This window comes from Acomys minous (assembly GCF_964271855.1).
Source record: "Acomys minous genome assembly, chromosome: 11".
Lineage (NCBI taxonomy): Eukaryota > Metazoa > Chordata > Mammalia > Rodentia > Muridae > Acomys > Acomys minous.
This window is the reverse complement of record NC_140492.1, coordinates 96,427,526-96,442,534: the sequence shown is the minus strand read 5'-3', so window position 1 is coordinate 96,442,534 and position 15,009 is coordinate 96,427,526. Positions and strand designations below refer to the sequence as shown.

The window sequence follows — 15,009 nt, the reverse complement described above, 5'->3', positions numbered from 1 at the left end:
TATCCCTAGGAGCAACTTTATCTCCATTAAATGGTTTATCTAAGTTTTTAGTAGCCCTGTTTGTCCTAACAGGCCTTGACTTTTCTAGTTGTTTCTTAGAATAATTCTTTTTTTGGTGGATAGGAAACAAATGGCTCATGCTGTTTTTTGCTGGGCCTTGAGCTAAGCCCCTTAGTCAGTTTTCTAAAATTAAGGAACTAGCTCTACTATTCTTGGATGACCTGCATTCATGAGCCATATAACCGTTCCGTCCACATCTTCTACATTCATAAGAAATTTTTTTCCTAAATTATTACTATAATAGAAGAATTTATCCTTAGGATCTGTTTGCTCACAGTCCTTTAGGGAATGATTTGATTTTACACAGCCATATCAATGGGCATTTTGTGTTTTGATGTCTCCTGTAGCTTTTTGTCCAACTATAACTGAATCATGTACATTTGTTCCTATGTCTGGAGTTTTGATCCATTCATGAAGAGGTGTGGATCCTGCCCTCAAGGGTCTAATATCCCTTTTGCATTCAGAATTAACATTCTCAAAAATTACAGATCCATGTAGAGTTTCTCTAACATTTGGGTCTGATATTGTTCTATTCAGAGTGTTAGTTATCTTTATAAATGATTCCATTTGTCCTTGTTTTTAAACCTTATCCCAAGTATTTAAGCCTATTGTATGGCATTGTTCTAGGACATCATCATCAGTGGTAGTTTGTACTCTTTGTTGTTGTTGTTGTTTTTTTTTTTTTTTGAGACAGGGTTTCTCTTGTAGCCTTGGCTGCCCTGAATTCACTTTGTATATCAGACTGGCCTCAAACTCACAGAAATCTGCCTGCCTCTGCCTCCCAAGTGCTGGGATTAAAGGTGTGCGCCACCACGCCTGGCTCTGTACCCTTAATTTAGAATACAGATCTTCATCTAGTAACTGACCTTTGACAATATCAATTCCTCTTTTTCTGTTCCGTTGCTCCATAAGTGAAGCCTCATCTTTCTACCATGACAGACGTTGCAATTGAGGGCCAGGCTCTAGAATGACTGCCATAAAATCTCTCCAATCTCTTGGAGTTACGTAATTCTGTGTGGCCGACTTATTAAGTATGTGTTTAACATATGGGGAATGTTAGCCAAAACTTGTTTGATAGCCTCAAGCAATAGGAGTTACTCTAACCAAGTAGGTGAAGCACTTGTTTGAAAAAATTTTTCAAATCTCTGAAGAAAGAGATTGAAGATGACATCAGAAAATGAAAAGATCTCCCTTGTTTATGGATTGGGAGCATTAACATAGTAAAAATGGCCATCTTACCAAAAACAATTTACAGATTCAATGCAATCCCTATCAAAATACCTACACAAATTTTAAAAGACATTGAAAGTTCAATTCTCAACTTCATATGGAAAAACAAAAAAACCCAGAACAGCTAACACAATCCTGTACAATAAAAGATCCTCAGGAGGAATCTCCATACCTAATCTCAAGCTGTACTATAGAGCAACAGTAATTAAAACAGCATGATACTGGCACAGCAATAGGCTGGTTGATCAATGGATTAAAATTGAAGACCCAGAAATGAATCCACACACATATGGTCACTTGATTTTTGACAAAGAAGCCAAATCTATTCAATGGAAAAAGGACAGCATCTTCAACAAATGGTGCTGGTCTAACTGGGTGTCTACATGTAGAAAAATGCAATTAGACTCATATTTGTCACCAACCATAAAACCCAAGTCCAAGTTATTGGCTCCTTAAGCCTTTTAAAATCTTGTGCCTCTATAGGTTGCCATTTGATTTCTTTACCAGGAGACCCGAGGAGAGAACAGCTGTAAAGGAGAATGCTATAAAGTGCGAGTATTTTGGTGATTTAGGAGTTAGGAGGAAGATAGACTAGCTTAGAGGGTTAAGAACAGAGGACTAACTGCTCAGTGTTGTGCTGTAAAACTGCCTCACTGGAATATCAGAGGACAATTGGGGATCAGAGTTTACACTGAGACAGGAGATTCTGAGAACAAGAATTGTAACCAGATATGAACAGTACAAAATCAGCATTCGCATTACACAATAACCTTATGCCTATATGAAGACACAGTCAGCGGGCCAAAATGGAAATGTAAATACACTCGGGGTTACCTGGTAACTGGTTTACCCATGAGACCTCGAGAGACTGCAGGCCAGGCAGGGTGACAAGCAGCTCCTGCTCTGCTGTGCTGAGCTCTAGGCTGCGCATGGAGCACTTGGTGACAGAGGTCTTATTCGGCTCCAGAGCCGGGCGGATGCTGTCAAGAAAGCCACTGCTGTTGGATAAGCAGAGCTCAATTTTCTGTGAGGCTGAGAAGACTTCCATTAGGACCTGGAGCAGGGCTTGGTCGGCTGGGCCCATGTTGGCCACTCCAACTTCCAGCCTAGGGATCTTGTATGGCTTGGGTGACAGTTTCCAGTAGCCAGCACTGATGTTGGGTGGGGTCTGGTGTTGGATATCCACATAGTTCTTTATTATCTCTTCTTTTTCAGACAAATTTTTCTTGCATTCATATATGGGTTGAAAGGCAGACACATAGTCCGGATCTACAGTTGGCGGCTGCAATGTTTCCAAACTTCTTTCTATGAGTGGAAAGTCTATTATCTGTACCTTCTTATTTCCATTTATGGAAACCTCAATGCTCTTCAGTAGTAAGAGGCTCTCCGGGTGATCCCAGAAGTACTGTAAATTCAGTACTCTCAGAGGCAGTGTTCTCCCTCGAAGGAACTGCAAGATAAATGGAGAACACGCATCAACTGTGTTGCTTTGGTAAGCAAAGTCTAAAGCAATCCTTACCAAGTTTTCTGAAATAAATAAAGAGCAGCCTTCAGGAGATAAATGCTGCAACCTGATGACAGACTCCATCCACAGGGAAGCTTCTGGATGGAGCTTCATGTAATCCTCATTTTCAGACACGCTCTCCAGCGACTCTTTCTCACCCACCAACTGAAGCAAATGAGACACAACTCTTGGTCCAGCCTTTGGGGAAGGGTGGTTGGAGACATACTTCAAAAAAGTGCGGTAGGAGCTCACAGCCTTCAAGGGTGAGTTAATTTGTCTCAAATAGTAAAGTCCCAGATCTTGGTCTTCTTGCCTATCTGAGCCCAGGAGTTCATTCAGCCTTATGGCAGCAAGAAATTCCTGGAACAGAGGACTTAGAAATCGGTAGATTGGTCTCAGTCTCTGGGCGGTGAATTTGCTCATCAAGCAGGTGGTCAACTCTTCATCTTCATCAACTCCTGCTTCTGTGAGGTCATCACTGTTGAACTCAAAGCAGGAAGAAAAACGCCCTCTCAAGGCCAGCTGCCCACATGAGGACACAGTGGCCTTGAGGGCCTCAGCTTCAGCTTTGTACTTTAACAACAGGCATTTGATGTAGGCCTTGAAAACTGCCACATCATGAAAAGGCTGGTCAGAAGGATTTTGAAGCCAGTCACTACAGACTGCTGCCACAAACAGGGGGGTTTTCTGAATGCCCTGTAAATATTCATTCATTCCAAAGTAATTTATAAACCTTCGCACACGGATTATGTCATGTGAGAAGAACTTCCGTAACACAGAAACAGTGTTATAGAAGGGAAAGTCTGTGATCTCTAGAATCCTATCTAGGTACAGGCGGATGTCCCTGGCCCTGTTTGTGTGGACGGCGATCAATAAGCAGGTTCGTGACAAGTAGTTTCTTGTAATCAGTGTTTCCAGGGCTTGGGGGAGTGAGTCCGCCCCACTATAGTCATCTAGCAGGAACAGCACCTGGTGTTTGAAATGCTGGATGCTGCTGCTCAGGCTCGCCTCACTAATGCATCCTCCTGCCTCTAGGAGTTGGGCACAGATGATGTCGGCCAGCCCCTGGTCTGGTCTGGTGGAACTAAGGGACAGGTAGAGGACCAGCTGGAACCTGTTCAACAGGGGACAGCATCCTGATGCCCAGAGGAAAGCTATTTTCTTCAGGAAGGTTGTCTTTCCAGTGCCAGCTTGCCCCTCCACACACTGGACAGAGCTGAGATTGCTGAAGACCTCGGGGATCGTCAGGGCCTCTTGCACTGGCCTGCTGATGTGCTTTGAAATGATGGACACATCGCAGCCAAGCAAGTGGTCAGTGCCGTGGCTGCAGCACACCTCTGGCAAATTCATGTGGCGGAAAGTGGCCTTGGTGTAGGTGCTTCTCAGCTGCTCACTCAGACTCTTTGCATCTTGCAACCATGGGGCTTCGCTCTGAGCCAAGTCTATGGAGAGAAGAGAGGCACAGGGAAGTGAACCTTCACATTTCTGATCGCAATGCTCGTGTACTAGGGGTGGATTAGGACTGTCCTCCACTTCCGATGACACCCCCACACCTTGAGATCCTCTACGATCTTTCCATAGTATCAGAATGTGGGGTAATATGCCTAAGATCCCTCATTTGACAGGAATTTAGATGCCCTGGGACCCTAATTGCCCAGTGAAGATCTCAGGAAGCCAGCTTGCTGCACGATACCTTTAATGCCTGCTGGTTTGGATCTGACACAAGCACTGCTGTCATAGCCCTGCATTCTCTCTCAACGCGCCACAGGAATGCAGACTCTCTCTCACCCACAGTTCCCTTCATCTCAGTGCACTCCCCTACAAGCTCCTTGGACAGTTATAAATACACTTTCCTTTTAAACCCCTGGGTACAAATATGCACAGCCCCACGTTGCTGTCAGGTTCTTACCAGCCGTGGTAGGATGAACTGCCGCTGCATCCTCGTGATTGCTCTCACTTGTGGTTTCCTTCGAAAGACAGATCCTTTGTTATATCAAAGCTGGGTCTTAAACTGAGATTGAGTATTATATCATCGTAGAGGGCCAACATTCTAATCACAGCCTGTACTCAATGCTTATAGAAGGAAGGAGTGCTCCAGATATGAAAGAATAATTTTGACACACATGCAGTAGTGTGTTCTAGATGGCATGTGCATGGTACATACATCCTCTCTATGGGGGAGCACTCTGTGGGCAATAAAAATTGTAAGGTCTAGAACAGGACTAGTCCTGCCACATCACTAAGCACTGCCTCTGTGCTTAGTCATTAGAAACTGCGTGTTTACCATCACACACTGGCATGGATGCAGAAAGAGCATTACACACACGGTTTATGAGAGAGAGATTATCATGTCGTGTAGCTGGCCTGAACTCCTTATGTAGCCAAGGGTAGCAATGAACTCCTTGTCCTCCTTTCTTCATGTCCCAACAGCTGATTTATAGGCATGAGCCTCCTCACACTTCTGGCTTCTGTGTCATATTTTTCTTCTCTGGGACTCCAAGCCTCTTACCACACCTAGTTTTATTCAGAGCTGAAGATCTCTTGGTGTCCATTAGGGGACATCTAGTACCTGAGCTACATTCCCTGCACTTGCAATGTCAACCCCACATCCGACAAAGGGCTGATATCCAAAATATATACAGACCTCAAGAAACTAGACATCAACAAACAAAATAACCCAACTAACTGGGGTACAGAGCCAAACTGAGAATTCTCAACCGAGGAATCTTGAATTGCCGAGAAACACTTAAAGAAATGCTCAATGCCATTAGCCATCAGGGAAATGCAAATCAAAACAACTCTGAGATTCCATCTTAAACCCCTGAGAATGGCTAAGATCAAAAACTCAATCAACAGCTTATGTTGGTGAGGATGCAGAACAAGCGAAACTCTCCTCCATTCCTGGTGGGAATGTAAACTTGTACAGTCACTTTGGAAGTCAATATGGTGGTTTCTCAGAAAATTGCCTGGACATATAACCAAAGGGTGTTCCATCCTACCACAAGGACACTTCCTCAGTCATGTTAATAGCAGCTTTATTCGTAAGAACCAGAAACTGAAAACAACCTACATGTCTCTTAATGGAAGAAAATGTGGCATATTTGCACAATGGTGTATTACTCAGCTATTAAAAATGACAGCATAAAATTTGCAGGCAAACTGATGGAATGAGAAAAGATCATCCTAAGTGGGGTAACCAAGACCCAGAAAGACATGCATGGCATGTACACTTATAAGTAGATAATAGCCATAAAGTAAGGGATAGCCGTGCTACAATCCACAGACTCAAAGAAGCTAAGTAATATGGAGGGTTCAAGTAGGGACTCATGAATCTCACTTAGACAGAATACAAATCATGAGTGGATATGGGGAGGGGCCTGGGTGGGGCACAGGTGGGGCAGAAGTAGGGATGGGACCAGGAGGGATCAGGTGGGGGGGGTGAGGTGGGGGGGGAGGATGGAGGGAGAGAGTACTGGGAGAGACATCTGGAACAGGGAGCATTTCCGGAGCAAGCTAGAAATCTAGGACAATAGAAACTGCCAGGGATCTATGAGGGTGACCCTAGCTAAGACTCCTAGCAACTGGGCATATGGAGCCTGAACCAGCCAACCTCTGTAACCAGGCAAGACTTCCATGGGGGGATTGAGACACCAACCAAGCCACAAAACCTTCAACCTACAGTTTGTTCTCCCTACAAAATGTGCAGGAATAAAGATGGAGTAGAAACTCAGGGAGTGACTGGTCCATCTTGAGACCCATACTATGAGAGGGAGCACTGCTACTATTGATAATACTCTGCTCTACTTGCAGCCAAGAGCCTAGAATAACCATCATCAAAGAGGCTTCACCTAGCAACTGATGGAAACAGGTGCGGAGACCCACAGCCAAACTTTAGGTGGAGCTTGGGGAATCCTGCAGATGAGGAGGAGGAAAGCTTGGAGGAGGCAGAGGAGTCAAGAGAAAACCATGAGAAAACCTACAAAATCAACTCACCTGAGCCCATAGAGACTCATAGAAGCTGGACCGCACACTAAAGAGCATGCACAGGACTAACCTAGGGCCTCTGCACACATGTAACAGTTGTGTAGCTTGGTCTTCATGTGAGACTCCTAACAGTGAGAAAAGGGACTGTCTTTGACTCTGTTGCCTTTGGGACCCGTTCCCCTTACTGGCTGCCTATGTAGCCTCAGTAGAACATGTGTCTAGTCTTACTACAACTTAATACGCCAAGGCTGGTTAATATCCATAGGAGGCCTCCCCTTTTCTTAAAAAACAAAGGTGGGGGAGAAGGAATGGATGGGGGGGAAGAGGTCAGGGAAGCACTGGGAGGAGAAGAGGGATGGGAAACTATTGTCAGGGTATAAATAAATAAATATTAATATATTAATTAATTAATAAATTAATTAAAATAACCAAACACATGAGATTTATCAAGTGAGCCCAAACTTGTTCTGCTGTTTTATTTTCCTTTATGTTTGTTTGTTTGTTTTGTTTCTGCTTTTTTTTGGGGGGGGGGTGATGTCTTATACTATTGTTCAGGCTACTTTTGAACTCCTGACAATTCTGCCTCAGCTTCCAGAGTATTGGTTTCCAGGCATGAGCCACCACACCCAGCTTTATTCTCAGATCTGTGGGATGAAGACCAGCATACTTACCATTATGACAATATAGGTGGCTTGTGTCACCATTGAATTGATAGACTGGATCTCAGGGAGACATGTAGGGTCAGACTGTCATCAGAGTTAGTGATTTTGCTGCACATTTATTTTCCTTAAGGAAACACCCTGCACAGCAGGGATGGAGTCAGTCATAGATTCCTTGGCAAGCATGCACTAGACCTTGGGTATGATCTCCTCAATTGCCGTAAAGGACAAACATCAAACAGGAATGGTGGCACACACCTATAATCCTAGCCTTTGGAAGGTTGAGGCAGGAGGATCACCGATTCCCAGGCAGACTTGGACTTGAACATAGCAAGTCAAAGTCAGCCCAAGCCAAACAGTGACAACTTGTCCCAAACAAAACTCCAATGAAACTCGCCTTGCATGTCTCAAAAGGAAGGAGTCAAGGCTACTGCCCTCCATAGACCACAGGAATAAGTCTAAGGAATCTCAGCAATAGACTTCTTATAGGAGAGGGGCTGACTGTCTGTTTCATGAAGCTACATATGGTGTCTCCCTCGTTCACTGTGAAGTTCCTGTATGCACTTGTCACTTGATAATGCTTATTAGATGCCCGTGGAATTTATTTAATTATGATACATTTACAAATGATGTTGCTGTTCAACCGCAGGATCATAGGCTGCTGAGTCAGAGAAGGGGCGGGGCTCATTACCGTGGCTTCCAGAAGTACACCAGGGCTCTGAAGGGCTGGAATCTCTTGTGCAGAAGACTTCAGGTTTTGAAGAAATACACAGCTATGCAGAGAAGATAAAAGTCATAAAATGGTTCCATACAGTTAAGTGAGTGTTAGTTTTTTTAAAAAAACATGATGATCAGGACCAAGCGTGAAGTAGAAAGTGGTTCTGTCAGTGTCGCATCCTGTAAAGTCTGATTCAGTCTGTGGCTCTCAGTAATAATGAGTGTGGTGTGTAAAGTAACAGTGAGGACATTGGGCATGAAACCAGCTAACATGAACTTAAAGAGTGAAAACAGGAACCCAGCAGTGTGGGAGCAGAGGCAAGGGGGTCACTAGGGCTTACTGTATGCTAGCTTAGCTCCAGTTCAGAGAGAGACCCTGTCCCGAGGGAACAGATGGGGACCAAATACTCCCTGTCTCCCTGTGGCCATATGTAGTACACACAATGAACATACTTGCACATACAAACACACATAACTAAATAAAGTAAAAATAAATAAAAAATTAAGAGACTAATTAATGAGAAAACTCTATAGATTCATGTAAAAATAACTACAAAACAGTAAAAGCTACCTAAACAAAGTGTGCAATTTAGAATTTAGTTAACAATAATTTATTACTATATTAACTATTGCCAATTTGTCAAAAACTAACAACCAAGCACAGAAGATCCACTTGGGTGTGTAGACAGAAGGTCTTTCTGTAATGTGTAACTCAAATGCTGATGTCTGTACTCCTCATATCTGGTTGCAATCCTTGTTCTGAGAATCTCCTGTCTCAGTGTTGTGTAAACACTGCTCTCCAATTGTCTGCTGCTATGCCAATAAAGCAGCTTACAGCCAATCAATCACTGAGCCGGGGAGAGAATAGATCTTCTCGCCATCCAGGGGAGGAGGAAAGAGAGAGGAGAAAGTAGGGGATTTAGTCATGGGAGAGGTCCTGGTGACATCAGAAGAAGATGCTGGATCAGGGGAAGCTACAAAGTGCAAGTATCTCTGGGATGTAACTTGGGAGGAAACTAAATTAGCTTAGTGGGTTAAGAATAGCTTAGTAACTGCTCATGTTTTGTGCTGCGAAGCTTATTATAAAACAAATACAAGAGTCTCAATTATTTGTGTGATAGCCTGCTTCAGAGAGAGAAACTGAGAAACAGTTTTATAAAATTAACTTTGTTTTGGTCCCCCACGTTTTGGGCATTACCTGTTGGCTTTGGATCTTTTAATTTTTCTTTTGTTTTGTTTTGTTTCGAGACAGGGGTTCTCTGTGTGTAGCCCTGGCTGTCCTGGACTCACTTTTTATACTAGGCTAGACTCGAACTCACAGAGATCCACCTGCTTCTGCCTCCCAAGTGCTGGGATTAAAGGAGTGTGCCACCACCACCCGGCAAGCTTAGATCTTTCAAAAATCCACTTTATTTGGGGTTCTTTAATGCCCCTGCCTCCCTTTCAACTCACCTACCCTACATAGGAGAGAAAAGAGGTTAACAGGTATTTTCTAATTGTGACGGAACTTGTGACCCTGGGTACATAATGAAAAATCAAACACTTAATCTGTACTTCTTGGGTCTGTCTTTGTTTTGTGAGACCTGTCTAAGAAGTGATCTGACTGCTAGTCTGTCAAAGCTGCCAGAGTCCCCTGACCACCTCGCCTGACTCACTCCTCCCGCCCCTCCACAACTCCTTAGCTCCTCTGCAGGACACCCTGATGACAGGCCAGGGCAGCCCACCCACCAGCCCACCCACCCTTAAGCCTCCCTGGGAAATCTGGGAAGGAAGGACGGAGTGCTGTAAAAGGCTGCCTGCTGAACCCGATTCACCGCTGCACTCAGGAACTCCTTTAGCTGTGGTTACCTGAACAAGACCACACAAGAACAAGCCGACTTCACCCCAGAACCAGGGACCTGACTGGGACACCTTTTTCCATTGTACTCAGTTTTGTCATTAATTTGCACAGCTGAGGTTTTGCTCACATACAGCCATAAACGCTAATCCAAGTGGCAGAACTTTCTGAGCCAGTGTTTGGAATACTTTCCTTTCTTTTCTTTTCCTTTTAAAAATACCTATTCTTTGGAAACTGCAGATACATGTACAATGTATTTGGATTACAGCTATCCCCACCGTCTTTCTTCAGTTCCTCCAGACCCTCCTCCTCCTCCTCCTCCTCCTCCTCACATCAGGTCCCTCTCCCAGCTTCATACCCTTTCGCAACCCACTGAATTCAATTGGTGCTGCTCAAGTGTGAGTGGACACGGCACCGCTCAAGTGTGAGTGGACACGGCACCACTCAAGTGTGAGTGGACATGGCACCACTCAAGTGTGAGTGGACATGGCACCGCTCAAGTGTGAGTGGACACGGCACCGCTCAAGTGTGAGTGGACACGGCACCGCTCAAGTGTGAGTGGACACGGCACCGCTCAAGTGTGAGTGGACACGGCACCGCTCAAGTGTGAGTGGACACGGCACCGCTCAAGTGTGAGTGGACACGGCACCGCTCAAGTGTGAGTGGACACGGCACCGCTCAAGTGTGAGTGGACACGGCACCGCTCAAGTGTGAGTGGACACGGCACCGCTCAAGTGTGAGTGGACACGGCACCGCTCAAGTGTGAGTGGACACGGCACCGCTCAAGTGTGAGTGGACACGGCACCGCTCAAGTGTGAGTGGACACGGCACCGCTCAAGTGTGAGTGGACACGGCACCGCTCAAGTGTGAGTGGACACGGCACCGCTCAAGTGTGAGTGGACACGGCACCGCTCAAGTGTGAGTGGACACGGCACCACTCAAGTGTGAGTGGACACGGCACCGCTCAAGTGTGAGTGGACACGGCACCACTCAAGTGTGAGTGGACACGGCACCACTCAAGTGTGAGTGGACACGGCACCACTCAAGTGTGAGTGGACACGGCACCGCTCAGTGTGAGTGGACACGGCACCGCTCAAGTGTGAGTGGACACGGCACCGCTCAAGTGTGAGTGGACATGGCACCGCTCAAGTGTGAGTGGACATGGCACCACTCAAGTGTGAGTGGACATGGCACCGCTCAAGTGTGAGTGGACACGGCACCGCTCAAGTGTGAGTGGACACGGCACCGCTCAAGTGTGAGTGGACATGGCACCACTCAAGTGTGAGTGGACACGGCACCACTCAAGTGTGAGTGGACACGGCACCGCTCAAGTGTGAGTGGACATGGCACCGCTCAAGTGTGAGTGGACACGGCACCGCTCAAGTGTGAGTGGACATGGCACCGCTCAAGTGTGAGTGGACATGGCTCAAGTGTGAGTGGACACGGCACCGCTCAAGTGTGAGTGGACATGGCACCGCTCAAGTGTGAGTGGACACGGCACCGCTCAAGTGTGAGTGGACATGGCTCAAGTGTGAGTGGACATGGCACCGCTCAAGTGTGAGTGGACATGGCACCGCTCAAGTGTGAGTGGACATGGCTCAAGTGTGAGTGGACATGGCACCGCTCAAGTGTGAGTGGACATGGCACCGCTCAAGTGTGAGTGGACACGGCACCGCTCAAGTGTGAGTGGACATGGCACCGCTCAAGTGTGAGTGGACATGGCACCGCTCAAGTGTGAGTGGACATGGCACCGCTCAAGTGTGAGTGGACATGGCTCAAGTGTGAGTGGACACGGCACCGCTCAAGTGTGAGTGGACATGGCACCGCTCAAGTGTGAGTGGACACGGCACCGCTCAAGTGTGAGTGGACATGGCTCAAGTGTGAGTGGACATGGCACCGCTCAAGTGTGAGTGGACATGGCACCGCTCAAGTGTGAGTGGACATGGCTCAAGTGTGAGTGGACATGGCACCGCTCAAGTGTGAGTGGACATGGCACCGCTCAAGTGTGAGTGGACACGGCACCGCTCAAGTGTGAGTGGACATGGCACCGCTCAAGTGTGAGTGGACACGGCACCGCTCAAGTGTGAGTGGACATGGCACCGCTCAAGTGTGAGTGGACACGGCACCGCTCAAGTGTGAGTGGACATGGCACCGCTCAAGTGTGAGTGGACATGGCACCGCTCAAGTGTGAGTGGACACGGCACCGCTCAAGTGTGAGTGGACATGGCACCACTCAAGTGTGAGTGGACATGGCACCGCTCAAGTGTGAGTGGACATGGCTCAAGTGTGAGTGGACATGGCACCGCTCAAGTGTGAGTGGACATGGCACCGCTCAAGTGTGAGTGGACACGGCACCGCTCAAGTGTGAGTGGACACGGCACCGCTCAAGTGTGAGTGGACATGGCACCGCTCAAGTGTGAGTGGACACGGCACCGCTCAAGTGTGAGTGGACATGGCACCGCTCAAGTGTGAGTGGACACGGCACCGCTCAAGTGTGAGTGGACATGGCACCGCTCAAGTGTGAGTGGACATGGCACCGCTCAAGTGTGAGTGGACACGGCACCGCTCAAGTGTGAGTGGACATGGCACCGCTCAAGTGTGAGTGGACATGGCACCGCTCAAGTGTGAGTGGACACGGCACCACTCAAGTGTGAGTGGACATGGCACCGCTCAAGTGTGAGTGGACACGGCACCGCTCAAGTGTGAGTGGACACGGCACCGCTCAAGTGTGAGTGGACACGGCACCACTCAAGTGTGAGTGGACACGGCACCGCTCAAGTGTGAGTGGACATGGCACCGCTCAAGTGTGAGTGGACACGGCACCACTCAAGTGTGAGTGGACACGGCACCGCTCAAGTGTGAGTGGACACGGCACCGCTCAAGTGTGAGTGGACACGGCACCACTCAAGTGTGAGTGGACACGGCACCGCTCAAGTGTGAGTGGACATGGCACCACTCAAGTGTGAGTGGACACGGCACCGCTCAAGTGTGAGTGGACACGGCACCGCTCAAGTGTGAGTGGACATGGCACCGCTCAAGTGTGAGTGGACACGGCACCGCTCAAGTGTGAGTGGACACGGCACCACTCAAGTGTGAGTGGACACGGCACCGCTCAAGTGTGAGTGGACATGGCACCGCTCAAGTGTGAGTGGACACGGCACCGCTCAAGTGTGAGTGGACACGGCACCACTCAAGTGTGAGTGGACACGGCACCGCTCAAGTGTGAGTGGACATGGCACCGCTCAAGTGTGAGTGGACACGGCACCGCTCAAGTGTGAGTGGACATGGCACCGCTCAAGTGTGAGTGGACACGGCACCGCTCAAGTGTGAGTGGACACGGCACCACTCAAGTGTGAGTGGACACGGCACCGCTCAAGTGTGAGTGGACATGGCACCGCTCAAGTGTGAGTGGACATGGCACCGCTCAAGTGTGAGTGGACACGGCACCACTCAAGTGTGAGTGGACATGGCACCGCTCAAGTGTGAGTGGACACGGCACCGCTCAAGTGTGAGTGGACACGGCACCGCTCAAGTGTGAGTGGACACGGCACCACTCAAGTGTGAGTGGACACGGCACCGCTCAAGTGTGAGTGGACACGGCACCGCTCAAGTGTGAGTGGACACGGCACCGCTCAAGTGTGAGTGGACACGGCACCGCTCAAGTGTGAGTGGACACGGCACCGCTCAAGTGTGAGTGGACACGGCACCGCTCAAGTGTGAGTGGACACGGCACCACTCAAGTGTGAGTGGACACGGCACCGCTCAAGTGTGAGTGGACACGGCACCACTCAAGTGTGAGTGGACACGGCACCGCTCAAGTGTGAGTGGACACGGCACCACTCAAGTGTGAGTGGACATGGCACTGCTCAAGTGTGAGTGGACACGTCCAGCAGCGCTTGGGAGCCTGACGAGGCCCACACCCTGAAGAGACTGACTGCAGCAGACACAAGCGTCAACAGCTCCTCTCCTGCAGCTGGGCTTGGAGTGGATGGTTTGGGCGCTGCCTATAGATGAGCTCCTGAGTGAGGAACCCTGCTGTGTACAAAGCAAAGCAAACCAAGCAGTCCTCTACCTTCTCCGGCTCTTTTTTTTTTTTCAGACAGGGTCTCTCTGTGTAGCCTTGGCTGTCCTGGACTCACTCTGTAGACCAGGTTGGCCTCGAACTCACAGCGATCTGTCTGCCTCTGCCTCCTGAGTGCTGGGATTAAAGGCGTGTACCACCACACCCGGCTTCCTTCTCTGGCTCCTATAATCCCCTGGGACTCTCTTCTGCGATGTCCCCTGAGTGTGGGAAGAGGAAGTATACTCCTTAGGAATGAGCAGTCTATGGTCAGTTATGGTCTGCATTTTTACCCTGCTGTAAGTCTCTGAGATAGTTATAAGATTATTGTGTAATTCAAATGCTTATTTCTGTTACCCCCCCACCCCACCCCCATATCTGGTTGCAATACTTATTCTGAGAATTTCCTGTCTCAATGTTGTATAAACACTCCCTCCTAATTGTCCCCTGATATGCCAATAAATCAGCTTACAGCTTACAGGGGAGAGAATAGGGATGGACTTCCTGCCAGTCAGGAGAGGAGGAAATAGAGAGAGGAAGTAGGGGATTCCTCCCTGGACAGAGGTCCAGGAGGCATGAAGAGAGAGTAGCTGGGGCAATAAAAGCCATAAAGAACAAGGATCTATAGGATGTATGCTGGGAGGAAACCAGATTACCATAGAGGGTTAAGAACAGAGCAATAACTGCTCAGCATTGTGTTGTAAAGCTTGATAAACAAATAATACACTAGAGCCACAGTTATTTGGGTGATCACTAAATTAAGAGAGAAACTGAAAAACAAACACAATTTTATAAAAATTACTTTACCATGCTGGAATTCTGTTCCTGTTAAGCTCTGAATTTATGCTCATCCCACCCTCAAATAAACAACTGAGAGCACAGGGGTGTCCTAGACAGACTATTGGATGATAGGATATGGTTGGTTCGCCAGTTATCATTTTATATCTTGCTGTCCTCT

At 47.8% G+C, this 15,009-nt stretch overlaps 1 protein-coding gene across 5 annotated transcripts in view; it reads right to left on the bottom strand.

Annotated features, from left to right (window-relative positions):
• LOC311609455 (baculoviral IAP repeat-containing protein 1b-like) overlaps positions 1–15,009 on the bottom strand; it is a 107,215-nt gene that overhangs the window by 19,556 nt on the left and 72,650 nt on the right. For all 5 annotated transcript variants that reach the window (XR_014783393.1, XM_084802571.1, XM_084802570.1 and 2 more), the window contains exons 9-11: positions 8,129–8,210; positions 4,704–4,761; positions 2,125–4,236 (exon numbers count right to left, since the gene is read on the bottom strand). Coding sequence is in view for 4 of the 5 variants with exons in the window: in XM_084802571.1 (XP_084658697.1) it covers positions 2,125–4,236; positions 4,704–4,761; positions 8,129–8,210 (2,252 nt within the window). In the remaining variant the exon portion in view is untranslated. The remainder of the gene's footprint in view (positions 1–2,124; positions 4,237–4,703; positions 4,762–8,128; positions 8,211–15,009) is intronic.